This window comes from Chelonoidis abingdonii, chromosome 5 (assembly GCF_003597395.2).
Source record: "Chelonoidis abingdonii isolate Lonesome George chromosome 5, CheloAbing_2.0, whole genome shotgun sequence".
Classification (NCBI taxonomy): Eukaryota; Metazoa; Chordata; order Testudines; family Testudinidae; genus Chelonoidis; species Chelonoidis abingdonii.
Genome location: NC_133773.1, coordinates 95174457 through 95188765, shown reverse-complemented (window position 1 = coordinate 95188765; position 14309 = coordinate 95174457). Strand labels below are relative to the sequence as shown.

At 41.4% G+C, this 14309-nt stretch overlaps 1 protein-coding gene across 4 annotated transcripts in view; it reads right to left on the bottom strand.

The window, feature by feature from the left end:
- TEC (tec protein tyrosine kinase) overlaps positions 1-14309 on the bottom strand; it is a 152059-nt gene that overhangs the window by 78026 nt on the left and 59724 nt on the right. For 3 of the 4 annotated variants that reach the window (XM_075066490.1, XM_032768902.2, XM_032768906.2), the window contains exon 2: positions 3381-3563. In XM_075066490.1, coding sequence (XP_074922591.1) covers positions 3381-3518 — 138 coding nt within the window. In that variant the 5' untranslated portion in view covers positions 3519-3563. Of the gene's footprint in view, positions 1-3380; positions 3564-5885; positions 5908-14309 lie in introns of those variants that run through there. The other variant, XM_032768903.2, reaches the window with a different exon arrangement.

Sequence of the window (14309 nt, the reverse complement as noted above, 5' to 3'; positions counted from 1 at the left end):
GAACTACTTTAGTATTGAATCATCAGTTTTGTCTACCTGATCTAGTTCATAGATATACCATCAACTAACTTACTGCAGATAAAGATCTACAACCTCTGCCAGAAATCTAAAGAACACTCTCTTCCACTTCACTTATTCAGTGACACAAAGGACCATTAACATCAGTGTTTCAGAGAGGCCTTCATGTGTCAATCATTTTTATTTAACATACAGCAGAAATATTGTTAAAATGAAGTTACTGAAAAATATATACCCTGTCTCTCCAAACTTACTCCCCAGAGAAAGAGAATGCAAAATTGCTTCAGATAATAAAACTCAATGGAAGCCTAATCATCATCCAAAAGAATTTCAGTCAAAAAAAAAAAAAAAGGTGTTTATTAAATTTCACCTTTATTTTGAGTCAAAAGATAATTGAGACAAGACATGCACAGTTAGGTAACCGTTCCAAGAAGCTTTTGAAATCAAAGCCATATGCACAGAAAATTGAGAGATTAATCCACATCCCAAGACAAGTACAGCTGTGAACTCCATAGTCAATATAGTAATACAAGTATACATCTGGGCCTTGATCCTCCACTATGTCTAAGCTCTGCTTTCTAGTGAAGAGGGGTAGCTGCAGGGATCCGCTTGCAGCTCTCTGACCTTTGGCTGCATGCCCCAGTGGAAGTTAGAGCAGCAAGAGGCCTACTCTAAATTCTGCAACTGGTGTAAACTTTGTAATATGCTATTATCCAGTGGAGGATCAGGCACAGTGGCACTCGGTTTCACCACATCCTGTTGTGCCTCTCCTTCCCCTTATACCCTGGATGGGCCACTAACACAGGAGACAAGACAGCCACTTCCACCAACTTTCTGCAGGTGGAAACAGAAGGAATTCTCCACTGACCATCTCCAGGCTAGTTTCTGCTGCTTAAACTGCACAAAGTGGTCTTAGTGGAACAGAGAATCCAACTGTTGATTTTGAGGATATTTTTGTCCATATCAGGTGTAGGCTGTCTGATAAAAATGATTCTAGAGCTCACTTGAGGGTTGTCAGGAACCTAATAAGCCCCCCTATTTCAGGCAGAGGTGGGGTGTTGATGAGACTTGGCACACCAGTGACCTGGAGGAAGGGAAACCCTGCCCCAGCTGCAGAGGCAGCTCTAAATATTTTGCCGCCCCAAGCACGGCAGGCACGCTGCCTTCGGTGGCACGCCTGCGGGAGGTCCGCCAAAGTCGTGGGACCAGCAGACCCTCTGCAGGCATGCCGCCGAAGGCAACCTGCCAGCCGCCCTCACAGCAACCAGCAGAGCGCCATCCCCCGTGGCTTGCTGCCCCAGACACGCACTTGGCGTGCTGGTGCCTGGAGCTGCCCCTGCCCAGCTGGGCAGAGAGACTCTCTCCCCCAGTGTCAAGGACTGAGGATAACTGTACCCAAGGGGTAAGAAACCTGCAGGGGTTGAGAGATACTGTGGCTCAGAGTGAGGGGCAAACCAGACTGCTTCCCTCCTCTACCATGTTCCTGGGCCCCTAACAGGGCCCTGGGTGCCCCAAGAGCAGGGGCAAGAGGCAGTGTCCTAGTCCCCCTCCAAGAAAAGCATAGGCCCCAACATTGGCCATTTTGCCACATTTCTTACATTTACATGAACTATATTCAAAGGGAAGTTAAGCCTGCAAATAAGGGGAAAAGGTCTACATGGGGTTGTACAGTAAACAAGGCCACAAGCAATTTTAATCCTGGCCTTTCCTAACTTTTGCAAAACGCTTGCTTTTGCAATCTCAATGTTCTGTTAATGTAGTCTTTTGTATATAGTAATGCATAAAGCAAACAGCGTTGCTACTTTGCTGCGGAAATGAATAGCAGCATCCTCTCCCCTCCACTCCCTGGTGGCAGACGGTACCGTACAAAAGGACTGATAGCTGTCTTTATCATCCTGTGAGTGCTCCTGGCTGGCCTCACGTGAGGTTGGCCGGGGCACCTGGGTAAAAAAATAGGAATGACTCCTGGTCATTTCCGGTAGATGGTACAGAACGGCTTGTAGCCGTCCTCATCATAGCAACTGGGGGCTGAGTTCCATCAGCCCCCCCCCTTCATGTCTAAAGAAAAGATTCTGTACTGCCTGGACTATCATAGCAGCTGGAGGCTGCCTCCCCGTCATTTACTTCACTAAAAACTCAGTGATTTTTATTCCTGCATTCTTTATTACTTCATCACACAAATGGGGGGACACTGCCACGGTAGCCCAGGAAGGTTGGGGAAGGAGGGAAGCAACGGGTGGGGTTGTTGCAGGGACACCCCCTAGAATGGCATGCAGCTCATCATTTCTGTGGGATCTGACGCAGAGCAGCTGTGCTCTCTGGTTCTCTGATACACTGGTTCTCTAGTACACTTGCCCCATATTATAGGCAGGACTGACTCTATTTTTAGATACAACATAAAGGAGGGAATGACGCGGGGGGTCACTCCCATTTTTGTCTTTGTGCCCCTGGTCGACCTCAGCGAAGGTCAGCCAGGAGCACCCATGACAGCAGCAGACCGTACAGAATGACTGATAGCCATCATCATCCACAATTTACAATGGCACAGCAGACAGTACAGAACGACTGGTAACCGTCTCTGCTACTTTGCAAAGGCAAATGAATGCTGCTGTGTAGCACTGCAGTACCGCTCTGTCAGCGTCATCCAGTACACATATGATGACATGACAAAAGGCAAAACGGGCTCCATGGTTGCCATGTTATGGTGTCTGCCAGTGCAATCCAGGAAAAGGGCATGAAATGATTTTCTGCATTGCTTTACGGAGGAAGGAATGAGTGACGACATTTACCCAGAATCACTGTGATACTGTATTCTTGCACCATCATGCACTGGGATCTCAACTCAGAATTCCAATGGGCGGGGGCAACTGCGGGAACTATGGGATAGCTACGGGATAGCTACCCACAGTGCAACACTCCAGAAAGCGATGCTAGCCTCGGTACATGGACGCACACCACCAAATTATTGTGCTTTGTGTGGCCACGTGCACTTGACTTTATACAATCTGTTTTACAAAACCGATTTATGTAAAATCAGAATAATTCTGTAGCGTAGACATACCCCTAGTTTAAATACTTCTCAGAAAGTGATATTAAAATAATTTTATGGATTAGCACTTGACAGACTTGATTAGATCCTTATTTACATTTGTTTTTGAATGGAGTGATCATTTAAGTCTCCATAAATCTGTGCTATCAGTCAGGGAAGTGATCAATGATACCCATTCAGTAGCAACCACAGCCATCACACCTCCAGAACAGAAAAGCTTCAATATACTACAGGAAGAAAGCCATTAATACAAAAAAGCAAGCATTTTTCTCAAATAACCAAGGCAATGGAATATAAAAAACTTATCTCCTACCTCTGCTCGACCTTCATAGTATGTCAACATTGATTCCGTAAGCACGAAAAGCCTTTCTTTGTAATTTAAAGGAGAAGTCCTTTTCTTCTGTTGTGATCTTTTAATCAGAATCTCCTCTAAGATAGGGTTCACATTCATTTCGGCCACTTGATATCTAGATTTCCAGCCATTGAATATCAAATCCTGTAATGGGGTGGGGGAGAGAGTTTTACTATACTATATTAGATTTTTGGATGAAAAAACAGGCCTATAGATTAAGATAGGCTGTTTGTGTTGTTGCATTGAAAACGGATGGTGCTCTTAAGCGAAGCTATCTGAAAACTTTGGAAAATATAACTCAGATCCAACATCCTGGAAATTAAATAAGTTAACTATTAGACAGGAATGTTCAAACACTGTTCAACTGAGGGCTACATTGGCACATTGCCAGGAGCCTGAGGGCTGTACCTGACTGATAAAAAAATTAAATTCATTGCCACACCCCTCATCTTGTGTATGGATACTCTATTTTGATCCATGTGATATCACATGCTTAGATCTACAGTCTCCATGGGCCACAACTCTATATTCGACTGAGCATAGGCATGAGTTTTATTTGAACAGTCTCTGATGTACAGTCCAACTTTTTAATCAGTCAATGCTGGTGTAAGAGATCTTATGCACAGGATTGGTGTGTGCTAGAGGCCTTACTGATATTTGTTATCTCTAAATAACTTGCCATAAACCTTGAGAAATATTTCAGATAAATAGTCATTTAAAACTGTTGCACAATAAGAAGTGTATATGAATAATAGTTCCTTCTTACTGTAAAGCTGGTCATGACTGTTTCAGCAGCTGGAAAACTTTCATGGTCATAAGTTTATAACTATGGTTCATACTATTTTTTTAACAGACTTCATGAGTTTAACAGGAAACTATTGTTCAAAGCCAAGTAAGAGGCAGGAATTAAAGATAGGGATACAAAGCAAAAGAAAAGTGGCACAATCCTTACCAATTCGTTCTGACATTTATTTTAGATACACTGGGCTACATCTTCAAAAAGGCCTCCATTTGTGCACATGTGATTTTGCATATGACTTGTATGCATAAATGGTAATATACAAAAACTGAATATGTATCAATAGAGATCACGTTTTGAAAATTTACTTCAAATTATATTGGACAAGATTTTCAGAAATGATTAGTGATTTGGAGTACTTCAATTTTTGGGTGTCCAGCCTTAAAGTGCGAAGTATCTGGTTCTCCTAATCAGACCCCTTTAAAAAACTGTCTCAAGTTGGGCACCTAACAATTAAGGCTCTCAGAATTACTAGTCACCTTTGAAAATCCTGGTCAGTGAATTCGCACAGTCTTTATGTAGATATCAGACCTGTTTGCTAGTCTTGCCACTGTAATTGATACCAGTCAGACGGAGTTGTGAGTGTTCAATATCTCTGAAGGTTGGGATCTCAGTATCTCAAGTTGAGCACTCCAAAGCTAAAGCACCCAGTATTAGTGGACACGTTTGAAAATGTGGGCCAAAATGTCTTGTAAGACTAAGAATGAAAATGAGCTGTCACATGAGGCACTAGTGACTGGAAGTGTCAAAGTTTGGAAAAAAACAAGCTCTAGGCAAATACCGAAAGTTTCCCAAATCAATAAGTGAGAATTTTTCCCTTCCACCTATTTAACAGGTGTCTTCAGTTTTCTAAAGGTTCTAATTTATGCTCTTATTTATCATGTGCCGGGAGGCAAAGGCCTTCCCACTAATAAGAAAGGGAGTTCAGTATCAAAATCCATTAGCAAATCATTGCACAATTGAATGTTTCAAAATTAATTCAGAAAATGTATGTTTGTCCTTATAAATTCTTGGTGGACTATACAGATATAGCATGGATAAAACGACCAATCTCTCAATACTGTGCTAAAAATATTCAAAAAGCCACAAATCCTCTCAAATATTACATTATAATGAATTTTAAATACAATTTGGGTGCTTTCTATGTCACTGCCCACGCCACCTTCTCTTGCTTTAGTCTCCATCTAGACCCAAATAGTTTAAACAATTTTTAAAATGTATTATGTTACATTTACGGTGACAGCAGGTGAAATTATAACCATCACTACTTCTTCTAGTCTGGTCCTGTCACTGAGTGCCCCTTGTTCGTGCTACCTGCTCTTACCCCGCCCTCCCCATAAATCTACCTGTTCACCTGCACAGAGAGAGATTCGCTCACAGCAGCTATTCCATCCTCTCAAAGTACTGTATATTTGTGCATCGACTATAAAATTAGTCCAGGGTTTACATGTAAATTTTAAACTATGAAAAAGGTTAGAAATTATCTAGAAGATAAAAGTTGAAGTGATACTTGTCACTTTTTAGTCAGCTATATATTTAGTCAGCTCTCTCATCCATGCACAGGCATATATACAATTCATTTTGGTGATCATTTGATCAAACTGCTTTCCTGTGGTGATGTAAGATTGTTATAGCTAGTACTCATCTTATCTGCTCACATCACTTACTCAGGCACCAAATTTGGGGATCAGCTCGATACCTTTTTTAAAAAAAAAAAAAAAAGATCAGACATAGAGTTGATGGGGAAGCATAGGTAAGAAAATACAAATTCTTCAGTGACTTTAAAAAAAAAAAAAGGCAGTGCTGACTGCAATCCATCTTAAAATATTCCTGTCTGATTTCTTCCTCCCTTTCCCAATTTCAGTCTCTCACACCTCCATTGTGTTGTCTGTTAAACCAACTGCTGTTCCAGATGGTGGCAGATAAAAGTGATACCAATCAATATTTGCCTCAGTTTGTAATCCCATAATTCTAGTCTCTTTTAAATGCTTAACCTATACAGAAGGATGTAAAACAAAAACAAAATTAACTGGGATTTCAGAACTGTGATTCTAGAAAAATCTCACTTCATTGCTAATCATCACTAAATCAAGGTAGTCCTAAACCACACAATAGTTTTGATGAAGACAAAGCATTTTCTTAAAAATTAGTCACTGTCAGCACTGTGGAAACACAATACGTGGATGTTACTGGTGGTTATTTACACAAACACTGTTAAATGCACACCCCTATAATTAAGAACTAACTGCCCATTTCACATAATTCTAACATTACTATTTGAGGAGCTTAGCAGGATCTATTGTAGAATGTGTAGCTGAATACATTTTTCAGGCAGCAGTGGCTTTTTATCCACAACATAACTAAACCCTCACATATTGTTCTGAAACTTTCCTTTTCAGAATAGTAATAGTTCTTAGAGTCGAACACAATCTAACTTACCTGTAAAGAACCAAAATATCAATATCTGTACAGGTTTTGATTTGTCCTTCTGCAACTTCCTCCAAGCATTCTACTACTTAATAAATCATTATTTAGAAACTGAAACTGCCCTCCATTGACACATCACTCATCTTGTTCCAGCCAGTTGTGAGTTTCGGGTTGCCACCCTTCCAGATTTTCACAATACCTGTTGTCAAGGATCTGCCCCAGTTCTTGCAGGCCTATCTCACATGGTAGCAATTATAATCCAATTTGCAGAGTGGTTGAGTACCCACAACTACCATGGAAGTCAGTGGGAGCTGCCGTGCTCAGCACCTCTGAAAAAATCAAGCCATTAATACCTTCCAACTTTATTTTAGGTGTCAGAAATTTGTCAATATGCAATGAGTCAACTTTACATGAGGCAGACATTCAGGTGTACTGGCATGACATCATAACATGCTTATTTGGTTCCTCATAACAAAATACCAATAGGTGGGAACCTTACTCCTAAATCTGTCAATATAATGGTATTTAACATGTATACAGCACTTGTAAAGAGCTTTGATCTCTACAGATGACAAAGATGCATATCCCCATTCCCCTTTTCCAGATGAGGAAGAGACATGGAGAGGTTGAGTAATCTGACTAGTGTCATGTTATGAGTCAGAAGTAGAACTGGTCCTGGAACCCAGATCTCCTACTCCAATTCCCAATCACTGAATTGTAGTCTCTCATTGAAACAATTATTCACTGTAAGCTTCGTGATGAAACTTAAAACATTCATACCAGCTGAAGAAATGGTTTCCAGCTTTACTGTTAAGCTTGATAGGGATGAGAAGTATTTCAGAGTGGCTGTTCCAATAAACAGCAAGGGGATAAGGCAGCCAAATCTGGCCTGCACCTTTTTACATCTAAATGTCCTGCTGGAGTTTTACTTCTTGATGAACCATACAGATGTTTGTGCAAGATGAAGTCTGACAGAATGGTTCAGAAAAACAGTGGAAATAAGCCTTTCACCAACAATCTCAAATGTTACCAGAAATGTTTGCCACAAATCTGAATGTCATTAGCCAGAACAGCAAAATAAAACCCAACTCAAAACTCTGTATTTTCCAAGCTTTGACTCCACCTTAGGTATGATAACATTTATCTGGTCATTCATGTTCTGTGGTGCAAAGGCATTATGATTAACTGATGGGCTCCCATACAAAACTTTTTTTTTTTTAATATATCCTCCTTCCATCCTGCACAACTGCTCTTCTCTAACCTTTGCTTTGCCAGAGTCAGACAAATGAATTGCTTGAAAGTCCCTTCAGCCTGGGATTGCTACTGGTTCAGTGCCATGAATAGGCTAAATATTAGATTTATAATATGTAATTTATGTAAACTTCCCTGCTTCAATTTAGAGAGCTGATTTTTGTAGAGCATTTGGCTTAGTACAGTTTCATAACATGTACATGCTATCACAATTCTGATCGCAAATCTGCAACCCTTATTCACACTGAGTAGTAGTTACTCATATGAGTAGCCAGTGTGGGATTAGTCCTGTGAGTAACTACCACTCATGAGCAGGGATTGCAGAACTGGGCCTTATGTTAGTTAAGAGATGAAAAGCAATAAGCCTTCTACCTCTGTGCTCACTTTGTGCTAGCATATTGGATGAAACCTTTAAACAAAGAATATAAATATAGCAAACTGGCTGTTACGGAAGTCTGTCATATGATTTCAAAAGTGGAAACAGAGGGAAAAAAATGCATAAAAGGGAGATTCTAAGTGTATTAATGCTACCAGAAAGGAGAAGTCAAAACACATTGGTTTGTTTTTGATGAAAGCGGAGACTCTCAAACTCCCACTTCTCTCTGACACGTGCTAGTTTTATTTTAAACAGCAAAAATGTGACTCAGTCAAATTTTAAGACAAACTTCAAAACTGTACCAAAAGATGTGCAAAACCTCAATCTGTGAAAATGGGCCTGTGTAAAAATTGGATAACTAGATATGATTGCCCATGGTACACATGAAATGCATTATTTGCAAGGGTAAATAATTGCACAAGCAAAATTTAAAGATAGGAGAAATAGTAGCATAGAGGCAAAGGGGCATCTGGGTGAAAACTTTGCCTCAAGCAGATTCTCTCAGATGAGTGGGATTTCAGGATGAAAGCCCTACTCTGTTCTTTGTGAGGGCAAAACACAAACTAAGTTTGTGAGGGCACTAAGTTTTTCACAGCTACATGTTTCTTTTTAAGCTTGTGGTAGAGTATATACAGACTTGAGGAGACAAAGACATGCCTTTGAACTCCATTTAAGTACACTGAACACAGCAGGCCTAGTTCTGTTCTCTATTTAATTCAGTGTAAATCAGAAGTAACTCCATTCAAGAAGCGGCGCCTGTGAGGGATGTGCAGGCCGTAGATTCCCGCCACCCCTATTGGCCTGGGATAGCAAACCACGGCCAGGGGGAGCTGCAATCGGCCAAACCTGCCGACGCGGCAGATAAACAAACTGGCCTGGCCTGCCAGGGTGCTTACCTCGGCGAGCCACATGCCAGAGGTTGCTGACCCCTGTTATAGACTAACAGAAGTATTGGAGCATAAGCTTTTGTGGGTGAATCTGAACTTTGCAGCTTAGATCCACTTCTAATCAATACAAAGTGTAGTACAAACTCAAAACTCAACACCCTTTTATTTGTCTATTAAGAACATTAACTTTTGTGTGTGATGGAAAAATTACTCATGTGGGACCCAGAAAACCCTGGACAGTTGGGCAGGGACTAACCAAGTAGAACCAAGACCAAAAACAGGTTTTCCATTTCAGGCCTGCAACCTTAAGGAATTGGGAAAGGAAGAGTTAATTCACTGTGAGACTAGATTGAGCTGAGGCTCATTCACTTATTGGGCCCCGCTGACAGATATAAAAGGAAAGACATACATTTGAACTCGTAAGATTTTGTTGCATTTGTGGGTAAATTTTATTTGTTCATTCACAATCAGGGGAGACTCTATTGATTTTGTTCTACGAGCTATTTTCATTGGCAAAAGAGGGGGGAGATTGCTAGCACTAGCGTGCACGTGTATGTGCAAGAGCTCACCCTGTAATGGCATGTTTCTCTAGGTCAATAAAGTAAGATTATAGGGAGCAGAGTCCATTAATTCTACTGAGGGTACAGCAGCCAGAATTGATCAGCTCTGCAATTCTGACCATACAGCTTAATCAAAGACAGAATTGCTACCTCAGGGTTTCTTCAAGTTTTTCCTGAGGGAGGAGAGCAGCACCACGCAGGCTTAAAGTACGTAACACTGAAATTTGGGAGGAGAACCTAGTGATCTTTGAAGCAAGTTCCTTTTTCTTGTACGCTGCTCTGGTGATCAAGAGCTAGAAAAATGTCTATACTGAAAAACTAGAGTCTACAGTTTTGTTGCTTTTGGGAATTCTAAAGCCTGTTTGCACAGTAGCAATTGGCCTACTGTTCAGTATTAATTCTTGTTGCACTCTTGTGAGTGTCATAAATAGATAGCTAAGGGTTAATGTTTCTTTTACGTGTAAAGGGGTTAACAAGGGGAACCAAACACCTGACCAGAGGACCAATCAGGAAACCGGATTTTTCAAAGTGAGGGAGGGAATTTCTGGTTTTGTTTTTGTTCTCTCTCTTTGTTTTCTCTCGGCTATGAGGGAAGAGCTTTCTTTTTCTATCTGTAATCTTCTCATCTTCAGTTCCCCAGTTGTAAGTACAAAGGTAGCAAAGCAATAGGCTGTTATATGTTTTGTTTTGTATTTACAATCAACAAGGAAATTAAAAGTAGTCCTGCCCATCGCTCGCTGGTCCCCCCAGACTTTCCCTGGAGGGACGCAAGAACTCAAAGAATCCCTGAAGTCTCTCAACAACAAAAAGGGAAACCAACCTGCCTCCCGCCTGGTCTCCTCCTTAATTTCATCCACAGCTCCCCCTCCCTGGTCTATCCCTGGGCCATACTGGTAATTAAACTCCTTGAATGCAAGACAGAAGGAGGGCAATTTACCTTCCCGAGGCTATGCATTCAAACCTAGTCAAGCTAACACAAAAGAGATTCCCCCCCCTTTCCTTAGCCTGAACCAAGAAGAAACCCTCAACCAGGTTTAAAAAGAAAGCTATATATAATAAACAAGAAAGAAACAACCACATGACACTATCACGCATTACAGACTGACATAATACAAGGCTAATTGCTATAAAGAAAAATATGAAATAACACAGTCTGATTTAAAAGATATACCAGTTAAACCATTCAGCCAAACATCCACACATGTAAATACAAAACAAAAACATATAACAGCCTATTGCTTTGCCTTAACCTTTGTACTAACAACTGGGGAACTGAAGATATGAGAAAGCATATTACAGATAGAAAAAAGAAAAGCTCTTCCCTATAGCCAGAGAAGAACAAAAGAGAGAGAACAAAAACAAAACCAGAAGTTCCCCCTCACTTTGAAAAAATCCGGTTGTCCTAGGATTGTCCTACTGCTCAGGTGTTTGGATTTCCCCTTGTTTAAACGCCCTTTTAAGGTAAAAAGAAACATTAACCCTTAGCTATCTATTTATGACACGCCCCCCAACGCAGACAGTGAAATTTTACTGGCGGTGATATTCTTCCAAGAACTTAAACAACACAAGTAATAGCAACACATGCAACCTTATCAATATACTATAAGCATTAAACTACAAGACTTCTACACTTAAAGACAAAGTTTACCAGGTATTAACCGGAAACTCATCTACGGGAGAGTGCATCAGCTACTTTGTTAAGAAGCTCCTGAAATGTGTGAATTTGAACAATCAAATCTTGGGAGACTAAACTCAACGAAGAGTTCTTGTTGCCCATTGGCTGTAGAAGCCACTTTAGCGCAGCATGGTCAGTTTGTAGCTGGAACCGCCGTCCTCAAACGTATGGCGCAGCTTTTCCAGGGCGTACCAATGCAATAGCATTCCTTTTCAACTGACTGACCAGTGGCTTTCCCTCAGATAGTTTCTTGCTGAGAAAACACGACAGGATGGAAGTTGTGATCCGGTCCTTCCTGCATGAAACTGCTCTATACCACGCTCAGATGCATCGGTGTATACTAGGAATGGTTGTCAAAGTCTGGGGCCTCTAGCGCAGGGTCAGACTGAGCTTGCCTTAAGTTGGGTAAAGGCGTCCTGACACTCATCAGTCCATTTAAACGGTATTTGCTGGGTCTTTCTGGTCAGGATCGTCAGTGGAGCAAACATTTGGCTGTAGTGTTGGTACAAACCACCTGTAGTACCCGCCAAGCCTAAGAAGGATTGAACCTGTTTCTTTGACTTTGGGACAGGCCACTTTTGGATAGCAATCCACCTGGCCTGTAGGGGGTTTATGGTTCCTCGACCCACCTGGTGTCGCAGGTAAGTCACTCTGTTTGGCCGATTTGACATTTTTGGCCTTAACAGTTAGATCCTGCCTGCCTGATACTCTCAAGACCTTTTCCAGGTGTACTAAGGTGTTCGGGCCAGGAGTCTGAAAAAATGGCCACATCATCGAGTAGGCAACTGCATATTCTCCCATCCTGCTAGTAGACCATCTACCAGCCTCTGGAAGGTGGCGGGTGCATTTCGTAGCTCGAAAGAGAAGTACATTAAATTCGTATACCCCTGCAGGGTGACGAATGCTGACCTTTCCTTGAGGTTCATCTAGCGGTACTTGCCAGTACCCTTGGTTAAGTCTATTGTAGAGATTGAACTGGGCGTGTCCCAATTCTCATAGCTCACTGTGCGCTGGCATTGGATAGTGTCTGGACGAGTTACCGCATTTAGCTACGGTAGTCCACGCAAAAGCGTATTTCCCCCCCCCCTTCGTTCCTAGCCTGAACCAGAGAAAACCTCAACCAGGTTTAAAAAGAAAGCTTTATATAAACAAGAAAGAAACAACACATGACATGACCTAGCATTAAGATGACATAATACAGGCTATTGCTTATAAGAAAATATGAATAAACAGTTGATTTAAAAAAGATATCCAGTTTAAACCATTCCAGCAAACTCCACACATGTAAATACAAAACAAAACATATAACAGCCTATTGCTTTGCTACCTTTGTACTTACAACTGGGGAACTGAAGAGAAGATTACAGATAGAAAAAGAAAGCTCTTCCCTCATAACGAGAGAAAACAAAGAGAGAGAAAAAAACAAAACCAGAAATTCCCTCCCTCACTTGAAAAATCCGGTTTCCTGATTGATCCTCTGGTCAGGTGTTTGATTCCCTTGTTAACCCCTTTACACGTAAAGAAACATAACCCTTAGCTATCTATTTATGACACTCACAAGAGTGCAACAAGAATTAATACTGAACAGTAGGCCAATTGCTACTGTGCAAACAGGCTTTAGAATCCAAAAGCAACAAAAACTGTCAGACTCTAGTTTTCATATAGACATTTTTCTAGCTCTTGATCACCAGAGCAGCGTACAAGAAAAAGGAACTTGCTTCAAAGATCACTAGGTTCTCCTCCCAATTTCAGTGTTACGCTACTTTAAGCCTGCGTGGTGCTGCTCTCTCCCTCAGGAAAAACTTGAAGAAACCCTGAGGTAGCAATTCTGTCTTTGATTAAGCTGTATGGTCAGATTGCAGAGCTGATCAATTCTGGCTGCTGTACCCTCAGTAGAATTAATGGACTCTGCTCCCTATAATCTTACTTTATGACCTAGAGAAACATGCCATTACAGGTGGAGCTCTGCACATACACGTGCACGCTAGTGCTAGCAATCTCCCCTCTTTTGCCAATGAAAATAGCTCGTAGAACAAATCATAGAGTCTCCCCTGATTGTGAATGAACAACATAAAAAAATTTACCCACAAATGCAACAAAATTACGAGTTCAAATGTATGTCTTTCCATTTTATATCTGTCAGCGGGGCCCAATAAGTGAATGAGCCTCAGCTCAATCTAGTCCTCCACAGTGAATTAACTCTTCCTTTCCCAATTCCTAAGTTGCAGGCCTGAAATGGAAAACCTGTTTTTGGTCTTGTGTTCTACTTGGTTAGTCCCTGCCAACTGTCCAGGTTTCTGGGTCCCACATGAGTAATTTTTCCATCACACACAAAAAGTTAAGTTCTTAATAGACAAATAAAAGGTGTTGAGTTTTGAGTTATGTACTAACACTTGTATTATTAGAAGTGGATCTAAGCTGCAAAGTTCAGATTCACCACAAAGCTTATGCTCACAATACTTCTGTTAGTCTTATAACAGGGTCAGCAACCATCTGGCATGTGCTCGCCGAGTAAGCACCCCATGGCCAGGCCAGCCAGTTTGTTTATCTGCCGCGTCGCAGGTTATGGCCGATTGCAGCTCCCCTGGCCGTGGTTGCTATCCCAGGCCATAGGGGTGGCGGGAATCTACGGCCTGCACATCCCTCACGGCGCCGCTTCTTGAATGGAGTTACTTGATTTACACTGAATTAAATGGAGAAGCAACTAGGCTGCTGTGTTCAGTGTACTTAAATGGAGTTCAAAGGCATGTCTTTGTCTCCTCAAGTCTGTATATACTCACCACAAGCTTAAAAAGAAACATGTAGCTGTGAAAAACTTAGTGCCCTCACAAACTTAGTGTGTTTTGCCCTCACAAAGAACAGAGTAGGGCTTTCATCCTGAAATCCCACTCATCTGAGAGAATCTGCTTGAGGCA